A 19,518-nucleotide genomic window follows, 5' to 3' on the forward strand; every position below is an offset into this window, starting at 1 on the left:
GCATTCCTGAATTAAGGACAGTAGAAGCATGCTGTCGGTGTACTTGTTGGCAAGGATATTAAACTGTAATAGCTGATAATAGGGTTACAGAAAATTTGTAGGTGAGCCTGGACATTAGGATAGGGAATGTACTATGTAGGTGTACCAGAATGGGTAACTTACAATGCAGATATCGTAATTAGCAGTCCCTTGAAGTTGATAACATGCTTCCATTCCATTTTGACATCAAGAGTCTTGTGCAGCATCTGCAGCCTTCTGCTGATGCTTGTTGAGCTGAGAGATGGGTTGTCGGGGATGTTGAGCTGAGAGATGGGTTGTCGGGGAGGTTGAGCAGAGAGATGGGTTGTCGGGGAGGTTGAGCAGAGAGATGGGTTGTCGGGGAGGTTGAGCAGAGAGATGGGTTGTCGGGGAGGTTGAGCGGAGAGATGGGTTGTCGGGGAGGTTGAGCGGAGAGATGGGTTGTCGGGGAGGTTGAGCGGAGAGATGGGTTGTCGGGGAGGTTGAGCGGAGAGATGGGTTGTCGGGGAGGTTGAGCGGAGAGATGGGTTGTCGGGGAGGTTGAGCGGAGAGATGGGTTGTCGGGGAGGTTGAGCGGAGAGATGGGTTGTCGGGGAGGTTGAGCGGAGAGATGGGTTGTCGGGGAGGTTGAGCGGAGAGATGGGTTGTCGGGGAGGTTGAGCGGAGAGATGGGTTGTCGGGGAGGTTGAGCGGAGAGATGGGTTGTCGGGGAGGTTGAGCGGAGAGATGGGTTGTCGGGGATGTTGAGCGGAGAGATGGGTTGTCGGGGAGGTTGAGCGGAGAGATGGGTTGTCGGGGATGTTGAGCTGAGAGATGGGTTGTCGGGGATGTTGAGCTGAGAGATGGGTTGTCGGGGATGTTGAGCTGAGAGATGGGTTGTCGGGGAGGTTGAGCTGAGAGATGGGTTGTCGGGGAGGTTGAGCTGAGAGATGGGTTGTCGGGGAGGTTGAGCTGAGAGATGGGTTGTCGGGGAGGTTGAGCTGAGAGATGGGTTGTCGGGGAGGTTGAGCTGAGAGATGGGTTGTCGGGGAGGTTGAGCTGAGAGATGGGTTGTCGGGGAGGTTGAGCTGAGAGATGGGTTGTCGGGGAGGTTGAGCTGAGAGATGGGTTGTCGGGGAGGTTGAGCTGAGAGATGGGTTGTCGGGGAGGTTGAGCTGAGAGATGGGTTGTCGGGGAGGTTGAGCTGAGAGATGGGTTGTCGGGGAGGTTGAGCTGAGAGATGGGTTGTCGGGGAGGTTGAGCTGAGAGATGGGTTGTCGGGGAGGTTGAGCTGAGAGATGGGTTGTCGGGGAGGTTGAGCTGAGAGATGGGTTGTCGGGGAGGTTGAGCTGAGAGATGGGTTGTCGGGGAGGTTGAGCAGAGAGATGGGTTGTCGGGGAGGTTGAGCAGAGAGATGGGTTGTCGGGGAGGTTGAGCAGAGAGATGGGTTGTCGGGGAGGTTGAGCAGAGAGATGGGTTGTCGGGGAGGTTGAGCAGAGAGATGGGTTGTCGGGGAGGTTGAGCAGAGAGATGGGTTGTCGGGGAGGTTGAGCAGAGAGGTGGGTTGTCGGGGAGGTTGAGCAGAGAGGTGGGTTGTCGGGGAGGTTGAGCAGAGAGGTGGGTTGTCGGGGAGGTTGAGCAGAGAGATGGGTTGTCGGGGAGGTTGAGCTGAGAGATGGGTTGTCGGGGATGTTGAGCTGAGAGATGGGTTGTCGGGGATGTTGAGCTGAGAGATGGGTTGTCGGGGAGGTTGAGCAGAGAGATGGGTTGTCGGGGAGGTTGAGCAGAGAGATGGGTTGTCGGGGAGGTTGAGCAGAGAGATGGGTTGTCGGGGAGGTTGAGCAGAGAGATGGGTTGTCGGGGAGGTTGAGCAGAGAGATGGGTTGTCGGGGAGGTTGAGCAGAGAGATGGGTTGTCGGGGAGGTTGAGCAGAGAGATGGGTTGTCGGGGAGGTTGAGCAGAGAGATGGGTTGACGGGGAGGTTGAGCAGAGAGATGGGTTGTCGGGGAGGTTGAGCAGAGAGATGGGTTGTCGGGGAGGTTGAGCAGAGAGATGGGTTGTCGGGGAGGTTGAGCAGAGAGATGGGTTGTCGGGGAGGTTGAGCAGAGAGATGGGTTGTCGGGGAGGTTGAGCAGAGAGATGGGTTGTCGGGGAGGTTGAGCAGAGAGATGGGTTGTCGGGGAGGTTGAGCAGAGAGATGGGTTGTCGGGGAGGTTGAGCAGAGAGATGGGTTGTCGGGGAGGTTGAGCAGAGAGATGGGTTGTCGGGGAGGTTGAGCAGAGAGATGGGTTGTCGGGGAGGTTGAGCAGAGAGATGGGTTGTCGGGGAGGTTGAGCAGAGAGATGGGTTGTCGGGGAGGTTGAGCAGAGAGATGGGTTGTCGGGGAGGTTGAGCAGAGAGATGGGTTGTCGGGGAGGTTGAGCAGAGAGATGGGTTGTCGGGGAGGTTGAGCAGAGAGATGGGTTGTCGGGGAGGTTGAGCAGAGAGATGGGTTGTCGGGGAGGTTGAGCAGAGAGATGGGTTGTCGGGGAGGTTGAGCAGAGAGATGGGTTGTCGGGGAAGTTGAGCAGAGAGATGGGTTGTCGGGGAGGTTGAGCAGAGAGATGGGTTGTCGGGGAGGTTGAGCAGAGAGATGGGTTGTCGGGGAGGTTGAGCAGAGAGATGGGTTGTCGGGGAGGTTGAGCAGAGAGTTGGGTTGTCGGGGAGGTTGAGCTGAGAGATGGGTTGTCGGGGATGTTGAGCAGAGAGATGGGTTGTCGGGGAGGTTGAGCAGAGAGATGGGTTGTCGGGGAGGTTGAGCAGAGAGATGGGTTGTCGGGGAGGTTGAGCAGAGAGATGGGTTGTCGGGGAGGTTGAGCAGAGAGATGGGTTGTCGGGGAGGTTGAGCAGAGAGATGGGTTGTCGGGGAGGTTGAGCAGAGAGATGGGTTGTCGGGGAGGTTGAGCAGAGAGATGGGTTGTCGGGGAGATTGAGCAGAGAGATGGGTTGTCGGGGAGGTTGAGCAGAGAGATGGGTTGTCGGGGAGGTTGAGCAGAGAGATGGGTTGTCGGGGAGGTTGAGCAGAGAGATGGGTTGTCGGGGATGTTGAGCAGAGAGATGGGTTGTCGGGGATGTTGAGCAGAGAGATGGGTTGTCGGGGAGGTTGAGCAGCCCATCTTTGGTTTGCACCCCTCTGCGTGCTTGTGTTGCACTGATATTGTTACATGGATTTACCCCCCAATAATGATTAGTTGGGGAAAGAGAAAATCTGTATTTACTGTCAAATACCTTTATTGTAGTGGTCACCAACCTTTTTAAGCTCAAGATCCCCTACCTCGGCCTTAGTGAAAGGCAAGATTGATCTACTAAATAATTTAGAGAAAAAAACAGCTCAGATTGTACTTCCAACTTGAGGCCCTTTGTTTGGGCTAATTGTATTTTACTTACATAAAATGCTTTTGTCAAACTTTCAAATTAATTCAACCAAGGAAACACTAACTAGCATATCAAACAGGCCATAGTGGCATTGAGCTCATCCAATAACACCTTGAATAAGCGGTGCTGAAAAGCTTTTGCTCGAATCAAGTTTCAGTTTGACCGCCAGTGTCATTACATGAGAAAAGTCCACAACCTTCCCAGCCAAGGCCTGCTGATGAATCGCACAGTGATAATTCAAGAAGTTGGGAAAATCAGGGTCATTACGGCACAGTGCTATAAAACCAACGTGCACACCGCGCATTGCTCGGCCCCATCAGTAGTAATTGCCACCAGTTTATGAATGGGGATGTCATTTTCACAGACTTTTTTAAAAACTCATTGGAAATATCCTCACCTCTCGTTCTCTACTTTAAGTGCAAAAGAGTGAGGAAGCCCTCCTTTGTAAAATTCTGGAAAGCCGTTCTGACAAATACAACAAGCTGAGCTGTTTGCATTACGCCCAGGGATTCATCGAACTGTCGTGAAAAATATTCACAGAGTGACAAGTCCTTTAACAATTGTCGATCCATATCCTCTGAGCAGCATGTTTGCTGGGCCTTCAACCCTGTTTTCAGCTCTCAACTTTCCTGGTATTGGTAAACTGTCACTGAGACCCTAGTATAAGTTTCAGGGGTACACAAGCTAATGACACCACTGTTTTAGTTTCCCATTTCTTTTACATTTGGGGAATGTTGGAATTTAAAGGGAGAGAAGTGTTGTATTGTGAGCATTATAAAGATAAGTTAATACCAATTAGGATCATGGTAATATAGCAATACTCCCACTACAGAAAGCTGTTTGTAAAGAGAGATTGTTGCGGGGTTTTCCTTTCAGTCTTTTCTGCCCAGTGCGCGTTAGTAAAAATCTTTATGTGAATATTGTTTTACCGTCCCAGATAAAATTGTTCCTTTTGGGCATGAAGTTGTCGAGTGGTCCTTTTTCAAAGAAGTTACTACATATTTGCGTCAAAAAGTTTATCAGGCATAATGTATTTGTGTGTTTATTTTTTCATTATTTTCGAGATCTGTTGGGAAAGTCTCAAAGATCGACCGGTCGATCGCGATTGACTGGTTGGCGACCACTACTTTATTGGCTCAGTTCATAAACACATGAAATTTACCCAACTGAATACCTGTTTGCACACCTAGGCTTCCCTGACCCTCCATGAACAGTTGAAAAGAAAAGCTGATGGGGGGGGGGGGTGGAAAGGTGGGGGGGGCTCTACACTGCCCAGGCATTCTTGATCCTAATGTAATCTCCATGTTTCTGACATGGGGTCAGCTAACTTCTGCGATGGTTGGTCTGAGTTGTTGCTGCCTGTACTCCCAAAATTCTCCATTCTTATATTTTTCTTGATCAGTTGATGATTCACTATCGTTGGTTAGAGGTCATCTGACCTGTGTTAGCCTATCATTGGGTATGGCTCGGGGCTACAAGCATATTGCTTCATGGCCCTTTCCAGTAGCCTTGTGCCTGAGGTGATTTCTTTTGTTCTAACAGAGGTTCAACTCAGTTTTATTAGGGCTATGTCTGCACTATGCCGGATAATTTTGAAAATGCCGGTTTCGAGTAAAAATGACAGGCGTCCATACTAAGTGTTTTTCAAAATATGACCGTCCACATTAGGCGGATATTTGGGCGAATCTCCTACTGGGCATGCGCAGGGCACACAGAAAACAAGCGAAGAGGAAATGGTATACTTGGTGCGTGTTTGTCCAGTTACAGAGTAGAACAATTTAGAAGGAATTGTTCTTGGCTCTCGCTGAGGAGAACTTCAAACTTAAAAAAAACAAATACTGGAGCGTATGGAGGCAACCGACGGAGTTCACGGACAGTATGACCCAGCTGACGATGAACATTGAAAAACTGACTAACTCTGTTGCATTAATAAAGCACTTTGTTAAATGTATAAAACATGTCTGCATCAGTGTTATCTTGTATTTCCATACAATGTTACATTAGGCTGTTACACATCTATTGTCAGAGAAGTACTTGCATAAATAAGTGAACCACCTTCATACAAGCAAGGACAGAAAACAGGGCGAAGTGAGTATACTTATTCAGTAAGCTATGGGTCAAAGTATTTGGTGAGTACATTTCTAACCCTTCTGGCTTCAGCCTCGTCCGTCTGTTCTGAAATTGTTAGGTGGTGGCGTTCAAGAAAACTACGAACATCTGTTCCGGCACGTCATGACAGTGTTTTTAAATAGTCAGAAAAGCTCACTTTACAGTTTAACTCTCACGCCGTTCACACCGACTGCGCGTTATAACAGCTCGCGCAGTACCAAGCAGAAGCAGAAAAAAGCATTGTTGTTGTGGTGTTGTCATGACAACGTTTTTAAATCTCTCCGTTTACCCCGTACTCACTATGCTGGATATTAAGCGTTTTCAGATTTATTCACTCTGGAGAGTGTTTTCGAAAATCTCCGTTTTCGGGGGCTGAAAACGCCGGTTCAGTGTGGACGGGAGGGCAAAACGAAGAGAAAAAGCTTCATTTTCAAAATTATCGGGCGTAGTGTGGACATAGCCTAGGTCAACCCAACACTGGGTCCAGGCAATTGGATGATGGGCTGTTCCTTCTGCAAGCCACCATTTTACATAATAAACAACTTTTCTGAGAATGTTCTCAGGTTTAAGCAGGTCATTAGAAATTTCTTGTATCCACATTCAATTGCTCTCATTAAGTTATCCAGGAGAATGAAATAGTTCACAAAATAGCGATTTCCAGGACAGTCTCACAAAATGGCCACTTCCGTTCCTGCAACAGCATAGCATGAACAAAGACTTGTTTCGCCTGTTTCCGCCGCCCTTTCCTCATTTCTGTGTGCTGATTTGTAGATTGTAGTCCTTTCTGGCCATCGATAGGAAGTACATGTTTTCATGTGGCATCTCTTTTTTAAGCAATCACAGTCTAGGGTTCTTGAGAAATGAAGGGAATACTTTTTTCCCCACAGGACTTTGAAAATGCCCTTAAACTGTTTTGGAGGAGAAGAGTGTTTGGAGCTTTATCAGTAGTGGATAATAGGAATGTGAGAAATGAAAGCAGGAGTATCAAATGGGTTCAGTATGTTTGCTCAGCAGCACTTTCCTGTACTATCTCTTAATTATCTTGTTATCTAAGTCTTTTGTCTCCTATCAATGGTTTAGGGAACTTGAATTTTTATAACCTCTGGATAAGCCTCCACATTCAACCATCCATCATGCAGACACCTTCAATGTGATACCAGCATCAGGCATATCAGAATCAGGTTTAATATTACTGGCATATGTTGTGAACTTTGTTGTTTTATGACAGCAGTACAGGTCAAGAAGAGAGGGAGAAAATAGGAGGAAGTCTTCATGGGTTCATTGTCCATTTTAAAAATCTGATGGCAAAGGGGAAAGTGCTATTCCTGAAACATTGAGTGTCTGTCTTCAGGCTCCTGTTCCACCATCTTGATGGGAGCAATGCAAAGAGGGCATGTCTTAGGTGATGGATTCTGCCTTTTTTTTTTGAGGCACACCTTTTGAATGTGTCCTGGATGCTGCAGAGGCTGGTGCATATGATGGAGCCTGCTGCGTTTACAACATTCTGAAGCTTTTTCAGGTCCTGTGCAGTGTCCCCTCCATACCTTGCTTGTTACATAGGTTGATGAAACCAATTGAAATGCTCTTTACAGTACATCTGTATAAATTTGTGCATGTCTTTGGTGAGGTACCAAATCTCCTCAAACTCCTAATAAAATAGTCACTGTTATACCTTCTTTGTAATCACTTCAGTATGTTGGGCCCAGGATAGATCCTCACATGTTGACACCCAAGAACTTGAAATTGCTGATCCTTTCCACTGCTGATCCCTCGATGACAGCAATAGTAGTGTTGTCAGCAATTCTAGGGGTGATGAATAAATTCTTCTCGGGCTTCCAGCCTGGTACAGGTATCGATTGTAACTGATGTTTCGATGACGAACTCTGCCGTCTTCAAGGGTGGTTTCTGTGCAGGTCTAGTCCAGTGGTATTTGTACCCCTGTATTCTGTCCCTCCTGATTGGTTAGTCCTCATCCAATCAGACTTCTGCTCTCCCACCTTGTTTACAATAGAATTCCTGTTCTTAGTTGGAGCACAAAATAATCTGCAGATGCTCGGATCAAAGCAACACTCACAACACGCTGAAGGAACTCAGCAGGTCGGGCAGCATCAGTGGAAATGATGAGTGGACGTTTCAGGCTGGAACCCTTTGTCAGGACTGAATAAAGAAGGTGGGGGAGGGTTTGAAGAAGGCTGGTATGTTCAGTTGAAAAACCAGTAATTTGAAAGACAAAGGATTGGGGGAGGGGAAGCAGGGACCTCATAGGCAGGAGAACAATGGGCAGTAGAAGAAGGAGGCGGAACCATGAGGGAGGTGATAGGCAGCTGGGGGAGGGGCAGAGTGAAATAGGGATAGAGGAAGGGAGATGGAGGGAATTACTGGAAGTTAGAGAATTCTATGTTCATACCAAGGGGCTGGAGACTACCTAGACGGTATATGAGGTGTTGCTCCTCCAACCTGAGTTTAGCCTCATCATGGCAGTAGAGGAGGCCATGTATGGACATATCTGAATGGGAATGGGAAGCAGAGTTGAAGTGGGTGGCTACCGGGAGATCCTGTCTGTTGCGCGGACGGAGTGGAGGTGCCCGATGAAGCGGTCCTCCAATCTGTGTCGGGTTTCACCGATGTAGAGGAGGCTGCACCGGGAGCACCGGATGCAATAGATGACCCCAACAGACTCACAAGTGAAGTGTTGCCTCACTTGGAAGGACTGTTTGGGGCCCTGAATGTTGGCAAGAGAGGAGGTGTAGGGACAGGTGTAGCACTTACGCTTACAGGGATAAGTGCCGGGTGGGAGATCCGTGGGGATGGACATGCGGATAAGGGAGTTGTGGAGGGACTGATCCCTGCAGAAAGCGGAGAGGGGTGGAGAGGGAAAGATGTGCTTAGTGGTGGGGCCCTGTTGAAGGTGGCGGAAGTTGCGGAGGATAATGTGCTGGATCCAGAGGTTGGTGGGGTGGTAGGTGAGGACAAGGGGAACTCTGTCCCTGTTGTGGTTGCGGGAGGATGGGGTGAGGGCTGAAGTGCGGGAAATGGAGGAGATGCGGGTGAGGGCATCATTGATGATGGTAGCAGGGAAACCACGATCCTTAAAGAGGACATTTGAGATGTCCTGGAATGGAAAGCCTCATCCTTGGAGCAGATGCGGTGGAGACGGAGGAACTGGGAATAGGGAATGGCATTTTTGCATGTGGCGGGATGGGAAGAGGTATAGTATTGGTATGAACATAGAATTCTCTAACCTGGTAATTCCCTCCATCTCCCTTCCCCTATCCCTATTTCACTCTGCCCCCTCCCCTAGCTGCCTATCACCTCCCTCATGGTTCTGCCTCCTTCTTGTACTATCCATTGACCCCTTTCTTTCAAATTACTGTTTTTTCAACTGAACGTACCAGCCTTCTTCAAACCCTCCCCCACCTTCTTTCTTCAGTCCTGACGAAGGGTTCCGGCCTGAAACATCAGTTCATCATTTCGACTGATGCCCGACCTGCTGAGTTCCTCCAGCGTGTTGTGAGTCTTACTTGGAGTGAGACTTTCATCTGTTAAAATTATTTTCCTCTAGTTTTATTTCAATGGCTTCCTTCACCAGGCGGTCCCCAAAACCATTGGTGTGACACGGTAGTTTTGTACCGTCAAAGTTAATCCTATGGCCATTGTGAATGCAGTGTTCTGCTACTGCATTTTTCCAGGTAACCCAAGCGGATGCACTTCCTGTGCTTCTTGATGCACATTTCCACAGTGCATCCCGTCCGGCCGATATGTGTTGCTCTGCATTCACGGGGAATCCTGTAAACACCAGCCGACCTTTGGCACGAAACAGCATCAAGGTGCACAAACCGGACTGACTGGGTAGGCCTACTGTCTCTACCTGCTCCTGCCCCACTGAACTAGTGTCCTCATATCTTAATTCCATTCTCTTTCCCCCTCCTACCACCCTATCAGCCTCTGCATTAATACGTCATCCTCCACAGCTTCCATCATCTCCAAAGGAATCCTGCCATTGAACATGTATCTTCACCTTCTCCTCTCCTCTCTTCCCCTGACTCCCCCAACAGGGATTGCTTCCTCCACACTTCCCTAATCCATTTGCCCTTCCCAACACTTATCCCTGCAAGTGGCCCAAGTGCTACACCTGGCCACGCACCACCTCCCTCGCCTCCGTTCAGAGCCCCAAACAGTCCTTCCGAGTGAGGCAACACTTCATCCTGTGAATCTTCCACCAAGCACCTTTCAGTTAGCCTCCTTCATGTCCCCCTACCTCTTTATTCGGGCATCTTCCCCTTCCGTCTCAGTCCTGGAGGAGGGTCTTGGCCCAAAACGGCAGCTGTCTATTCATTTCTGTAGATGCTGCCTGACCTGAATTACTCCAGTGTTTTGTTTTGGATTTCCAGCATCCATCGACTTTCTCATGTTTGTGATGTTTGTTACATTCTGCTTTGTCGGAAGTAATGGCCTACGAACCTTGCCAGAGCTGATGTACATCTGATTCCATCTCTAACCTCGATCGGAACTGGTTTGTTGATCATGTATCCTATCATCTGGCCATTCCTCAACCCTGCTTTGTGTTCCAAAAGGGAGCATTTTTCTTGGTCACTGTGATTATCTACAATACTCACCTGATGTCTTGCACTTTATGATGCAACTGTAAGCAGTACCTGTTTCAAATTTCCAGCTGTGAAGGAGCCCATGTTTTTGATTTTACTTTCTGATGATGTAATACTTCAATCAGTGCAGTCTATTTGGTGCTCTGAGAACATGTGTGTGAAAAAGAGATTGTCAGTGCTTTGATTACCATCTCTGAAGTACTTTAAATTCTAGACTTATCTTTGATGACTGGATAGCAATGTTTGAAGTTTGTTCTCAAGCTATCAAAACGAGGAACTATTAACCACTTAGCCCTACCTGAATCAAATTCGGCATTTTCTGTACTATTAAGCATGTAGTTATAAATGTTTTGGATAAAAAAAGCAGAGTCAGTATGGATTTATGTTCGATAGTCAAGTAAAGCTGTCCATAACTTTAGTATCGTGGTGGCATAACTTTAAAGGGCAAGTGATCACCAATTGGGTTCAATTCCTGCCACTTTAAGGAGGTTGTACGTTCTCCCCATGACTGCATAGGTTTGCCCTGGGTGCTCCAGTTTTGTGCTATATTCCAAAGATGTCCAGTTGGGGCTAGTGAGACTTGGGCATGTTATGTTGATGATGCTTGAAGGCTGCTCCCCACCTCCTCCAGCAAAATCCACTGTTCGTTGAGCCAAGCAATACATTTCACTGTTTCAATATGCTTGTGACAAATAAAGCTAATCTTAATTTTGTCATCTGAAGTTTTTTGAAGACTTTGTTATAAAATAAAGGAAAACCAATTGATGTGGAGCATTCTGACTTTTGTTTTTCAGATTTGATTTCCCTGTCATGAATTCTTCTTGGGCTTCCGGCTAGATCTAAGTATCAATTGGAGCCGTGGTTTCGATGGCAGAGTTTGTCATCAAAACATCGATTATGATTGATATTTGTACCTGGCTGGAAGCCTGAGAGGGTTTATTTGTAATATACGCCAGGAAAACACTAGATTTTTTTTTGTCTCTGATATGCCATGAAATTTGTTGTTCTGCAGCAGCAATATACCTCAATATGTGAAAAACTAAATTACAATAAGAAAAAATACTTAATTTTGTATATATAAGTAGTGCAAAAAGAGTTGGGGGGGTGGTGAAATAGTGTTCATGAGTTCATTGTCCATTCAGAAATCTGATAGCAGAAGGGAAGAAGCTGTTCTTGAAATGTTGTGTGTCTCTCTTCAGGCTCTTGTATTGCCTCTTGATGATAACAATGAGAAGAGGACATGTTCTGGATGAGGGGTCCTTAATGATGTATGCTGCCTTTTTGAGGCATCACCTTTTGAAGATGCCCTTGATGGGAGGCTAATACCCGTGATGGAGCTTGCTTGGTTGGCAACTTGTCTTTTTCTGACCCTGTTCAGTGGCCCTCTCCATACCAGGTGGTGATGCAACAATAGATGTGCCATTGGCAAATCTATGGATGGCGTTTGAGCTGTGCCTAGTCACACATTCATAGGCATAGAGAATAGAGCAGTGGTCTAAGCACGCATCCTTGAGGTGCACTGATGTTGATTATCAGTGAAGAGATGTTATTTCCAATCTGCACTGACTGTGGCCTCCCGATGAAAGATCCAGTTGTAGAAGGCGGTACAGAGGCCTATGTTTTGGAGTTTGATTAGAACTGAGGGCTTGATTATGTTGAATTCTGATCTGTGGTCAATAAACAGCAGCCGGACGTAGGTATTATTGTCCGGTCAACTCGAGGCTGATTGGAGAGTCGAGATCCTCTGTAGACCTGTATCCAATTGAGCAGTCATCATTGAGGCACCCTGTTCTTGGGCACTGGCATGATTGTCCCCCTTTAGAAGCAGGTGCCAACCTTGACTGCAGCAGTGCGAGATTGAAGATATCCTTGAACAATCCTGCCAGTTGGTTGGCACAGGTTTCCAGTGCCCTACCAGGTGCATCATCCTTATGCAAGAAGAATTGGGGTATACCTAGTAGGAAATATGCAGTGCAAGTTTACCCAGGAGCATGAATGACAATACTTTTAACACAAGGTATACTACTTTTAGTACTGAGATACAGGAATTTAGGAATTAAATCAAAGGAAATGTATATTTTCAGGTTCATATAAAATTAAATCTTTAAATAGACCATTCTTCTGATTTGGCGCAAACTATATTGGAGAGTTGTAGGTGCTTGGAGCAAAGAACAATACAGCACAGGAACAGGCCCTTTGGCCCACAGTGTTGTGCCAAACTAGCTAAAAAGTAAATCTAAACTGCTGCATTCCATAAGTGTTTAAGCAGTATACAGTATATAATTGTTTAAAAGTCATATTTTTCCAAATGTATTCCAATTTCTATAAATTAAGTCCACAAGCTAATAATGGAATGTTTTGCTTATGGTTTTAGCAATGGCAAGATGGTGTGTGTGTGTGTGTGTGTGTTCTTATTTGTGTGTGTGTGTGTCTCTCACGCTGCCTAAGTAGCTATCGTAAGACATGGGTGCAGAATTCACCCATCAAGTATGCTCTGCCAATGGATCATGCCAATTTATTTTCCCTAATTTCTATTGGGTGTTCACCCTGTAACCTTTGACATTCTTTCTAGATCTTAAATGTCATGTACAATGAATTAGGTTGTGGGTGTGCATGCTCCGTATGTGCAGAGCAGGCCCGACAATGGAGTAGCAGAATTAACTGAGGCATATTAGCCACTGCACACACTGGGCAGCTTAGTGCGTTAATGACATACTGGGCCTGCCAAGATGGAAATGTGCGCATTTGAAAGCCTGTGCAAAAAACATTGAACCTTTGCATGTAGGAGACCCAGAGTAAAAGAACATGTATGTCGTCTTTACTATCCTGAGATTCATTTTCTTGCAGAACAAAGAAATACAATACAATCAGTGGAAAAACTGCACACAGTTACAAACAACCAATGTGCCAAAGAAGGCAAACTATAAATACGAAAAAAGTAAATAAATAATACTGAAAACATGAGTTGTTGAGTCCATGAAAGTGAGTCCATAAGTTGTGAAATCAGGTCAGTGGTGAGGTGAGTGAAGTTGTCCATGATGGCCCGGGAGCCTGATGAGGTCTGTTCCTGAATCTGGTGTGAGACCCAAGACACCTGTACCACATCCCTGATGGCAGCAGTTAGAAGAGAGCATAACCTTACCAATTCACTCCATTAGCCATCAGTGCACTTGCCAAATTTTCGCAGTCGATCCAATATGGTTCATGTGTCGTGATTTAAAGGTTGGCCTGTGATACCAAATTGGGTGTGATAGCCAGAAATGGCATGAGGAAAAAACATTTCATGTAGTGAGTATTTACAGTCTGGATTACTCTGTCATGGTAACAGTCTTGGCAGAGTCAATTGTAGTGTTGAAAAAGTAGTAAAAGAGCTAGGAGGTGGGAGAATTTGCAGAGGTAAGGTGTAGTGGGTGGTAAAGTTGAAGACTTTGCATCATCTTACACAGAGCCAGGCTGGACTTGACAGAACAAATAATGTCCACCATGCTGTAATTTTCTGATTTTGTTTTTGGTGAAACCATAATGGCCAAAACATCCTTGCAAAGCATTCACCTGACATGAAGACCACTGCTTCACTTTGAGGGGGTAATGTGTATGCACGGTGTAGATAAGAATGTCACTGCTGGAAATTGGATTATAAATATGTTTCTGCTTTGTATTAGCAAGAATCAGTTGTGGAGGGTTGGAATGTGTTTGGTTCATTTCATTAAAACACTGAAGATCATTGCCCACTTCACTTGTCAATCTTTTATCATGCAATGTTACATTTCACCAATAAAATTCCATAGAAACTGATCTGATCTTCAAAGCTGATATGGAAAGTCTTAACTTGCTGCAGCAATATTCCAGAACCAAGCTCACCTGAGCCTCAGTAGCTTAACTGCAATAAGCAGACAATGCTTGTGAGCTTGGAGGCTGAACTCAAAGATATTGTTGGTTTGTTCACCACAACGTACCAGAGGATGCGCCTTGCATTCAATAAAGTCAAACTCTCCCAATCTGATCTTGCTGCACTATAATGCTGCTGGATGGTAAAGGCTAACGGTGAGATCATGGAAGAAGACAGACATTGATAATGAAACTCACCATTGCATTCAATGAGGCAGGTAAATCTTTGATTTGTTAAAGAGCATATCTGAAGATGGAGATCTCATACCAGGCATAAAAATCATGATGCTAATCTGGTAGAGTTGCAACATAGGATTCAAGCTTGCTAACTAGTTAAAGGAGTGTATAATGGAGCTAATCAATCCTAGAGCCAGAGTCTCATCCCATTCATGGTGATGGGCAATTGAACTATGGTGGGGAGAAGTTGGCCTGAGTGGAGTTTTGAGGGGAAAAGACACAGCTTTAGGGAAGTGTAGAGAAGTATTAGAGGGAGGAAAGGGGAGTAGTTTGCTGAAGGAAGTGGAAGATGTTTCAAGGTCTGCATCAGCATATTAAGGGAAGCAGCAGATCTCAGTATTTTGATGTAACTTTGGCACCTATGTGGTAGCATAGTGGTTAACGTAATGCTATTACAGCACTAGCAACCCAGGTTCAATTCTGCTGTCTGTTGGGAGTTAGTATGATTTCCCTGTGAGTCTGTGTTTCTCCCACAATCCAGAGACGTGGGTTAGTAGATTCATTAGTCTCATGGGTGTAATTGGGCTTGTTGAACTGGAAGGGTCTGTTATCATGCTGTATCTCTAAATAAATTTATGATTAATAGTAATTATTGGATGCTTAGAAGGAACAGATAACAAACCAAAAAAAATTCATTGTCTGCAATCATTTTGATTTCTTGTACTATAGGAACAAAATCCTTTCAAAGCAACTTGGGCCAAGGTTGTTCCTACTCCTAATAATGGGTCCCCTGAATTGGTGCAGCTTCAACATGACCAGGTATGCATGTGATTCTTAATTGTGCATGTGGCTGAAAATACTTGTTGTTTTTCACAATTCAAAATTACATTGCAGCGGAATCTTGAAATGGAAGATACTTAAGCTCTCAGTTTTCTGAATCTATCCAACAGTTTGGGTGAGGAGGGATGAAATTTCATTATTCCAAATCTGTCTGAGATAAAGTCAGTTGGGAGGAGGATATGAAGAGGCTTAAGGAGGATATGTAGAGTTAGTTTTGGTGCACATACTAAATGGTGACAGAGGGTAAAGTTGACATCACAGGTCATTAAAAACCATTGTGCAGACATGAGGTTAGGTGAGTTGACAGTGTATAATAGCGTTTGTGGCAAGAGGGTTGATTATTGAAGTAAGCAAACCCTATTGCATTAGGTGTTAAGTGCAGTTTTGGTTTCCTTGTCCAAGAAAGGAGATGCTTGCAGTGAAAGTTCTCAACTGGTAACAGCAATGGTATGTTTAAATGAGAGAAGTTCTTATTGCAATTTAGAAACAAGAGGCTTGACAGTCTAGATGCGGGAACGATACTTTCCCTAAGTATTTTAGCACCAGTAAACAGTTTGATGAAAAGGCTGTTTAGCACTGAGATGAGAAATTTCTTAACTCAGGAAGTGAACTTTAACTCGGAAGTTAAGGAGGTTTAATTGACCTTTGTAAGAGAGATTTCAGGATCTTGACAGAATTGAGGTATATGGTGATAGTGCAGAAAACTGGCCCTGAGGCAGTCAGCCTTGATTTTGATGAACGGTGAAACAGGTGTAAAAGACATAATAGCTTATGCTTGCCCTCTTATTGTAAACTACCAGAATAGAGAAGCATAAATCTATTGGTTATGTGATTCTTCAGAGTGCAGTGTAATCTTAAATATAGTAAATGATGTTTGCACTTCAAAATGGGATTCCTGAATAGCTAAGGATGCGCAGAAGGCAAGCATAGGTCAGTGGAAAGTTTTGGTGGAGCATCAGCTATGCAGTGTTTATAGTTCTGAAGTAGTAATAGGCAAGGTGAACTCAGTATTAAAATAAAGTGTTGGTGGAGCAAAAATATTTGAAATAGGGGGGAAAATGGATAATTTTCTGACAGGTATGAAATGAATAAAGCTTCAATCGAAGATGAATTGAACCATTTTAGAAATGTGAACTACAAAGTTTTGGGCAGGGATTGATTTTGGGTACAATTGAGGTAATCATTTTGAGTGTTGCTTGTTGGATGTGAAATGATTGCCTTTTTATTTCTTTTTCATTTCCATCAATCTCAGAGTTTACATATCAGTGCTTAAATAATTTTATCTCTTTGCAGGACAAGAATCATCAGAAAATCATCTCTTTTGAGTTTCAGAAGATTAAATACTGGTATGATGAAGATGAAAATGAGTTCCTTTCAGTGGCTTTTCCAGTAGATTTTCAACTTCAGTTTTACCAGACTGCCAAGGGATTCCAGGATGAAACAGAACTGAAAGCTGCTGAAAAGAAATATGGTACAAACAAGTATGTACTGAAGATGATTTGAAATTGGATGATATAATTTTATTTATACAATAGCTGCGGTCTTTTTCCACTTTTAAAGATAACTACATTTTTGGTAGTTTGTGTGTAAATTTTATAATTAGTGCACAAAAGATTCTTCCATAATGATGGCTTCATCACTGAGCTATCTTTGGAGCTATCTGATGTACTTTGCATCAGATGCAGGATCTATATCATTAAATCAGTTGTTGCAGACTAATGAAATAAAATTGTAATCAGCATTGAGAGAATGTCCTCAAATTACTCACCGCTTGTGTTTGCACCTGTCTGTTTAGTCCCATTCCTCTGTTCTTTTCTCCCCTGGTCTAGTAACCTTGGTGTTAGTACCACCAAGTTCAGAAACCTTGAACTTGCTGGTTACACTTTTGCAATGATTTCTTGACTTGAGCCGAAAATGAATTTGTGCCTATTGCCCAGCGCCAGGAAATCGCCATCCTGACTGTTAGATATAAAAACAGCAGCTCCATCTGCTTACATGGAGAAATGGCTTCAAGATGCTAAGATGAGGATCAGGTAGTATACGTTTTTAGAATGGTAAAATGTCATGCTTTTCCTTGCATTTTTAATTAACTACCTTTCAATGTTTTTGATAGCACTTTTCACAATAACTCAAAAGTTTTTAACAAGATCAATTACCATTCTGTGATTAAAAATGTTTTGGAGCATACAAATAAATGATGAAAAGTTTTACTGAAATATTGTAATTCCCATTACATGCTTTCAGGTTATAGTCCTTTGTTTATGATCTAAGAAAAGCAGGGTAGCATCAATTGCTGTCTGTGTCATTGGATTAGGTTGCCAAGGCTCCTTAGGGGTATTATCCTAAGGAGTTGGTGTGTTTGGGGTTAAATGGGAAGGAACAAAGTTTGAAGTACACGATTATTTAAAAATACAGATCAGTGATTCCTGCTAAACTGATCTTTGATTGCATATACTCCCATGTACTTAAAGTATCTGTGTAAATTTGACAATATGATGCAGCATTTGTCCTCATTTCTGATATGTATGTTTGGCAGGGCTGAAATGGTGGTTCCTGAATTTATGCAACTCTTCAAAGAGAGGGCCACAGCTCCTTTCTTTGTTTTTCAGGTAGGTGCCTTTACAATTGCTTAAAAATAGAGTATTTGTATTACCACTTTTGGCTTTAATATGAGTATTTTGCATATAGCATGATCGTGCATCAGTACTGAAGTAAATCTGTTTTAAATGTTACAATTTGAGTGAGGGAAGCTGTCTAAGCGTGCTTTTTTTCATATCAAGTATGTTGATAAATCGAGTCCACCAAATAAACCAGCATTGTAGAACAGCTGGAAAAGTAATAAACCCTCAAAATTCTGCAGCCTCTGGATTTCCGGCATAATGTATGCAGAATGCTGAAGGAACTCAGCATGTCAGGCGGCATCTGGAGAGGAATAAACAGTTGAAGTTTCGGGCTGAGACCTTTCATCAAAGTCTTGGCCCGAAGCATCACCTGACTATTCCTCTCCATAGAAGCTGCCTGACCTGTTGAGTTCCTCCAGTATTTTGTGTGTTTTGCTATAGATGGAAAAGTAATGATATTTGAACTCCCATCATCGGATCATCAAATTGATGAGCATTGAGGAGAGGAAGTCTTTTGGCTTTAGCCCACTGTACCCACGCCTGGTCTTAAGCCACCCAGTCACTGATTATTTACATCTCTTCCTGTACCCTTATAAACTCCAATTATCTATCAAACTGAATTATGGGTCACCTTTGCTTGCAAGGTGGAAAAAAAAATCCTGAGGCAAGAGACTGTTGATGCTGGGAATCTGGGTCAACACAAAAAAAAACTGGAGAAACTCAGTAGGCCAAGCAATATCTCTGGCGGGAAATGAACAGTCAACATTTCAACCAATACTCTTCAGTCCTGATAAGGATCTAGACTTGAAACATCGGAAGAAAAATTCCTCATTATTGAGCTAATTACCTTAAATCTGTGTTCTCTGGTTGTTGAGATTTGGCTAGCATATGTGGATCACTCAAACATTACATTGGCCTTTCTCTCTATTAATTATATTTCCCCATTTTATATTATTCTCGTAGACACAAGAAGTACAGCAGAGGCTTAAAACCTAGAGCAATACACACAATGTGCTGGAGGAGCTCAATGGGTCAGGCAGCACCTACGAATGGGAAATAAACAGTTGTCATTCTGGGCTGAGAGCCTTCATCAGGGCTAGATGAAGGGTCATGGCCTGTGTGTCAACTGTTCCCATCCCTAGATGCTGCCTGATGTATTGAGCTCCTCCAGCACATTGTGTGTATTGTTCTATTCTCATATGCCTTTATTCCTTTTTTTTGGATGTCTTCCACACATTTTTCTCAATTAATGCAAGCTGTTTTTCTCCTGATGTTAGCATGGAAAAGGAATTAATTGAAAATACAGGCAATTTATAAGAAAGGAGTTTCTAGAAGTACTGAGGCAATGTTTCTCTCCATGTATACTGCCTGACTTGCTGAGGACTTCAACCACTACAATTTTGTTTTTAAGATTGAAATGAGGGTGCTGTAGCTTATGGTAGTCTTCCTTTCTCACTTACATTGCTACTCTTTGATGCTTTTCCTTTTTTGCCTCATTGTTTAGGCAATACTTGGATTACTAATTTTTAATTGCAGCCCTTTGGAGCTAAATGCCCTTGGAACTCACTGAAATTGGACTGCATTTTGTCTTTGGTGCTTGCTTGTAGTTCTCCATAAGTACTCTAAATGTGAAGATTTTATCATTTCATACATTCACTAATACTTTCTCCATCGACTATATTTTGGTCTCAAGATGCTAATTCAATAGGACTGCCGCCTTAAACTAGAAGTGCTCTAGCCGTGCTTGTATACATAGAAAATAGGTGCAGGAGTAGGCCATTCAGCCCTTCGAGCCTGCACCGCCATTCAGTATGATCACTGCTAATCATCCAACTTCGAACCCTGTACCAGCCTTCCCTCCATACCCC

The 19,518-nt window shown here is 44.2% G+C and overlaps 1 protein-coding gene across 1 annotated transcript in view; it reads left to right on the forward strand.

Annotated features, from left to right (window-relative positions):
• Nucleotides 1-19,518, forward strand: part of atp13a1 (ATPase 13A1) — a 104,444-nt gene that overhangs the window by 1,268 nt on the left and 83,658 nt on the right. Inside the window, exons 2-4 of the mRNA XM_072248271.1 lie at nucleotides 14,919-15,008; nucleotides 16,323-16,510; nucleotides 17,566-17,638. Coding sequence (XP_072104372.1) covers nucleotides 14,919-15,008; nucleotides 16,323-16,510; nucleotides 17,566-17,638 — 351 coding nt within the window. The remainder of the gene's footprint in view (nucleotides 1-14,918; nucleotides 15,009-16,322; nucleotides 16,511-17,565; nucleotides 17,639-19,518) is intronic.

This window comes from Mobula birostris, chromosome 32, assembly GCF_030028105.1.
Source record: "Mobula birostris isolate sMobBir1 chromosome 32, sMobBir1.hap1, whole genome shotgun sequence".
Taxonomy (NCBI): Eukaryota; Metazoa; Chordata; class Chondrichthyes; order Myliobatiformes; family Myliobatidae; genus Mobula; species Mobula birostris.